This window comes from Penaeus japonicus, unplaced genomic scaffold (assembly GCF_977035675.1).
Source record: "Penaeus japonicus unplaced genomic scaffold, GWHDUDI00000001_assembly GWHDUDI00000034, whole genome shotgun sequence".
Taxonomy (NCBI): domain Eukaryota; kingdom Metazoa; phylum Arthropoda; class Malacostraca; order Decapoda; family Penaeidae; genus Penaeus; species Penaeus japonicus.
Window position 1 is genome coordinate 22136522 of NW_028234436.1, and position 5000 is coordinate 22141521.

Sequence of the window (5000 nt, forward strand, 5' to 3'; positions counted from 1 at the left end):
ATATGAGGCAGACGAGTGAATGCTAGGGACCTGGTTGGCTAGACGGGGAAAAGTAGTGAGAAGGGGGCGGGGCTAATTTCTCCTGACTTCTTGCAAGTGCCTATAGTACTGTGCATTGTGGTATGTGATTCTGCTACTGTCCTCTCAGTTAACACAATGCAAACCATACTGGACTGCTGGGCTGATTTCCAATAAGAGGAAAAAGTTATTGTGTCGCAGTCAAGCATGGTCAAAATGAACTTGTCAAGAGACAAGGTAACTATGGTATGTGCCTGAACGGACATGCTAAAACCCCACCTTCACTGCTGTTACTATGAATGATTCTCCCTACAGGAAAGAAGGTTACATAAATATCGCATCATCATAATCACTTACGTTTCACATTACTAAAACAGAAAATTAGTTTGTAAGATGAAATGTATTCACACAAATAATCATGGGAGTAGTTATCATGCACATAAACCATCAATAAATGTTATTATCAACACACCTCTGCAACCTGGCTTCGCAGAAGAGGTGCAATTTTCTTCGTCCGAACCATCGCGGCAATCATTCTCCATGTCACACCTCCAATGGGGCTCAATGCAGCGGCCATTTTTACACCTGCAAAAAGAGCAAGGAAAATTATGTAAAGAATGAGAGTAAATAAAGGACCCAGAATAAAGTTCACTGCCACAAATGTTCAAAAAAGTATAAATGAGACTGAATAACTTCCACTAATGTTAAAAAAAAGTATAAATGAGACTGAATAACTTCCACTAATGTTCAAAAAAGTATAAATGACTGAATAACTTGACAGTGCATGAAATATATCCAGGGTGGTGGGGTTTATGGTGTTCAATAGCAATGCCCCTAACTAAATGTAAACCTGCTGCTTTCAAGAGAGGTGGTGAGTTATTATCAAGAAGCCATGAAAAAAAAAAAAAGGAAATGGAAGAGGTAATAGAATACTTTTGAAAGCAGAAAGAGTAAGGGATAAGAGTGAATGAAAAAAGTACATGGTGGCTGTATTTCTTACTTGAAAGTGTTTTCTGGGCACTCTACATACTGGCAACCATCCTCGTCAGAGTGGTCGCCACAGTCGTCGTCGAAGTCACAGCGCCAGCTCTGTGCAATACACTGTCCATTCTTACACTGCCAGGATGGTGGTTCGCATGACTGATGGCCACACTTTTTGCCATCCTGGAATAAAAAAAACAACATTTTAGTTTCTCCTTCTTTTCCTTCTCTTCTTCATCTGTTCTATCTTGGTTCTATTCTATCGTTCTTTTGCTCCCTTCTCTCTCTCTTTGCATGTCCTTCCCCTTTTGCTTCTAGTCCTCTTTCTTTTTCTTCCTTTCTACATTCCTTCCTCTTTTATCCTATCAATCCCAAGTCTGCGTCTTCTCTTCCACCTTCCTATCTCCCCTTCCTCGCACATCCATTCCACTTACTATCAATTACCACATCTTTATAAAAAGAAATACACACATATCAAGAAAAACTTTTGAGGAAGGAAGGAAGGAAGGAAGGAAGGAAGGAAGGAAGGAAGGAAGGAAGGGAAAAAAAAAAAAAAAAAAAAAAAAAAAAAAAAAAAAAAAAACACTCACAAATAATAATGATAATACATGAATAAATAAACAGAAAATAAAACACAATACATAACGAAAAGAAATAACAAACATGTGAAACAATCCCTAAACACAGAACCAACAACAACGACATACCTCGTCAGAATTGTCACCACAGTCGTTGTCAGAGTCGCATACCCACTGCTTCGGAATGCATCGTCCCGAGTTGCACGTGAAGAAGTTGTGGGGGCAGGTATTGTTCTCCTTCACCTTACATGTACCGTTACTCGAAATGGGGGAGCCGTCGGGACAGGAGCAGGTCTCAATTAATCCAGTCCGGTTGATCTGTTGATATTAGATGACAATGACGTACAAGTGAAGTAAGGGTCTCTGATCCTAAATGTGTACCACTTTATGAAACTGGCTCTCCTCGAGTCGCACAACGTATGTCAAAAGAACGAAAATAAATGAGAATTCTGGAGGACAATTTTCTGTTTTATCAAAATATTAAAGTACATGCATGGAAATTTTGCTAAAGGACTCTGACCTCCCTTCAGCCAGTACTGTACGTCATCAAAAGTATCAGGTTTAAATATCTATCTGGCAATCATACAAAGTAACTTCCTCAAACATCTTTATCTTCAATACATACCTTCATGCCTTGAGGACAGAGGCAAGCAAACTGGTTGTTTGGGAGACCCATGCAGAGATGTGTACATTGAGTGTTGTTCCTGAAAAAAATATATATATAAATAAAAATATATATATGTTTAATAGTAAATAAATATTCACATAAAACAGAAAATATATATCAGAAAATTATTCCCCATAACAACTCAACCAAAAACATTAAGCATTATATAGATAAAGGATCTGAAACCCATCAAGTATCACATTAATAAAACTTTAACCTGATCACTATAATCACAATTGCTAACCATACACCATAGCCCTACTCTAAACCATGAATACTTAAGTCACAGTAACACATTACAGCATGAAACCTTAGGTCACTGTAACAAACTTTAGCATGAATCCTTACAACACTGTAGCATACTTACGTGCAAGCATTGGTTCCCTGTTGCGACCAATGACCAAACACTTTCAGGTCCACCAGCCCACTCCGGCTCATGTTCCCAACGGTGGAAATGCCCCAGCCAAAGTTTTTGTCGGCCTGCAATACCTGATGCACTTGCCAGTCGTCCCAGAAGAGGAGCGATTTGTACACGCCAACAGCGAACGGCTGTATAACCTTATCCTGAGAGAAGAAGAAAGAGAGTGAAGGGTGAAAATAAAAAATAGGTAATACAGAAAAAAATCAATCCACGTACAGTTGCCTTATGAATGATAAATTCTTAAAATTTTACTTAAGGTCACTTACACTATCAGAAATGATCTTCCTCATGGACTGTCCATCCAGGTCAGCAGAAGCTATGTAATCGAGTTTGGCATCAGCGAAGAAGATGCGTTCAGTTTGGAAGTCTATTGTGATGCCGTTGGGCCAACCAACAACAGTGTGATCAAAGAGAACCTGAAATAAGATGCATGGTAACCTGTGATTTTCAAAACATCAAAAGAATAACAAAAATAACAAATATACAAAATGAAACATCAGTCATAATATTACTAATAATTATAATAATAAAAATAGTAATAAGTAACAATAACACAATAAATAATGATAATGATGATGATAATAGCAGTTAATAATAACAACAACAACAATAATAATAATCATTATAACACCCAATATAATGCAATTACATTTTCTTAATTTCACAATGATGGAGTAAATGCTTCCCACATGGCTTGGATTAAGTGCAAGAATTTTCAGAGCGTAACTCTAACAACAAAAGTTTTAAAAATAACAAACCTAAGTTCTGAATCTATGCAGTCCGATGCATTAGAAAACAATTGGAATCATACACGTACTCTAACAACAAAGTACTAACCTTCCAATTTGTGCCGTCCAGGTAGGTTCTGGCAACCTTGGGGTTTGTTTCGGACCAATCGGTGATGTACAAATATCTGAGAATAAATAAGTAATAAGGTGAATAAATTAATAAAACCTTCATCCTCCAGAACAGCAGCATATTAACATACAGCATATCATCCTACATATCACCTGAGTCGATTAAAACGAGACAACTATATATAACGAAACAAGAATACAAACCCTCGCAATGGATGCACAGCAATGCCTCTTGGATTATCTAGATCGTTGTCGGTGAGCAAAGACCTTCTCATTCTTCCGTAGTTGTGGATGTCGGTCCTTATGACCTCGACGGACTTGAGCTCTCCATCGACAAAGTAGAGGTTATTCGAGATCCAGTCAAAGGCAAGTCCTTCCACGCTCTGTAGATCTGTGTCAACCAGCACTTCTACGTCTGAATGTCCGTCGAAACACAACCGCTGGAAAACATAAAACTCAGTACATTTTCTCTGAGAACATACATGCAGTTCAATATTCTGAGATGGGCTATGATAAGCACATTTGTTAAACACAAGTAATCCTTGCCATATTTATAGAACAAATGGAAACTAGTTGAAAATGTGTTCTCAAAGTTAATCATACTTGTAGAACACATACATTCCTAACCATTCTTATAAAACAAAGGATACCGAAAAGTTTACTTTGTTCTCACTCTCAATCACACTTATATAACATTAGCAATCCTAACCATACTTATGTAATAGATGTAAAGCAAGTGAGAAATCTTCTCTGTTCTCCTAAAAGTCATGTTAGCCTTAGAATTCCTAAAACTAGAAATCTCAATGCTAGCCCAAGAAAGGAAGGAGAGAAGTGAGAAAAAATACAGACAAGGAAAGACGATCAAAATGTCAGGTCAAAGGTTTCACGTTTACTTATTTGCATGCACAGGAATAACAAAGCACGGAATATTCTGGATATGTCAATGAGACCAAGACATGAACTGTAACAGATACTCACGAGTCCTAGTGGACAAGAGGATACTAGAGAAGAGTATAGATAGAACTGGATAATATAATAAAAAATAACAAATTAGACTGAAATGCAAGTGTCCCTTGACTGGGAATATAAAGAATGGGCATCAATACACAACCAAAAGGGTCAGCTCATAAAGAAGATTGGTCTATCATGGTTCCAGCCACTGCAATAATTTCAGAGGCAGATTCTTCATTAGTATGCCTCCTTCCATCCCGAAAGACAAAATCCTTAATGCTCACCTTAATGCCTAAGTTGTCTTCATTGATATCTGACCAATATATGCAATTGTTCTTCATGTCGAAATCTAAGGCGATGACCATCCTTAGGTTTGGTATCGGCAGAGGACGAAGACCGGCACCAGGATCAACCAGATTGTACCGCAGAATTTCCTGCCGGGCTGACACCAGCAGAAATTCCTGTTCTTTGCTGTAATAGAAACAGTCCCTTTTAAGAACCACTACCTTATTGTGATAACCACCATG

General features: G+C 37.9%; 1 protein-coding gene across 2 annotated transcripts in view; it reads right to left on the reverse strand.

Moving 5' to 3' along the window:
- The window catches only part of LOC122267609 (sortilin-related receptor), a 37633-nt gene that overhangs the window by 19076 nt on the left and 13557 nt on the right, over positions 1 to 5000 (reverse strand). For both annotated transcript variants that reach the window (XM_043037653.2, XM_043037651.2), the window contains exons 13-21: positions 4758 to 4944; positions 3727 to 3962; positions 3503 to 3578; positions 2932 to 3081; positions 2612 to 2808; positions 2203 to 2281; positions 1707 to 1895; positions 1019 to 1182; positions 491 to 603 (exon numbers count right to left, since the gene is read on the reverse strand). In XM_043037653.2, the coding sequence (XP_042893587.2) occupies positions 491 to 603; positions 1019 to 1182; positions 1707 to 1895; positions 2203 to 2281; positions 2612 to 2808; positions 2932 to 3081; positions 3503 to 3578; positions 3727 to 3962; positions 4758 to 4944 (1391 nt within the window). The remainder of the gene's footprint in view (positions 1 to 490; positions 604 to 1018; positions 1183 to 1706; positions 1896 to 2202; positions 2282 to 2611; positions 2809 to 2931; positions 3082 to 3502; positions 3579 to 3726; positions 3963 to 4757; positions 4945 to 5000) is intronic.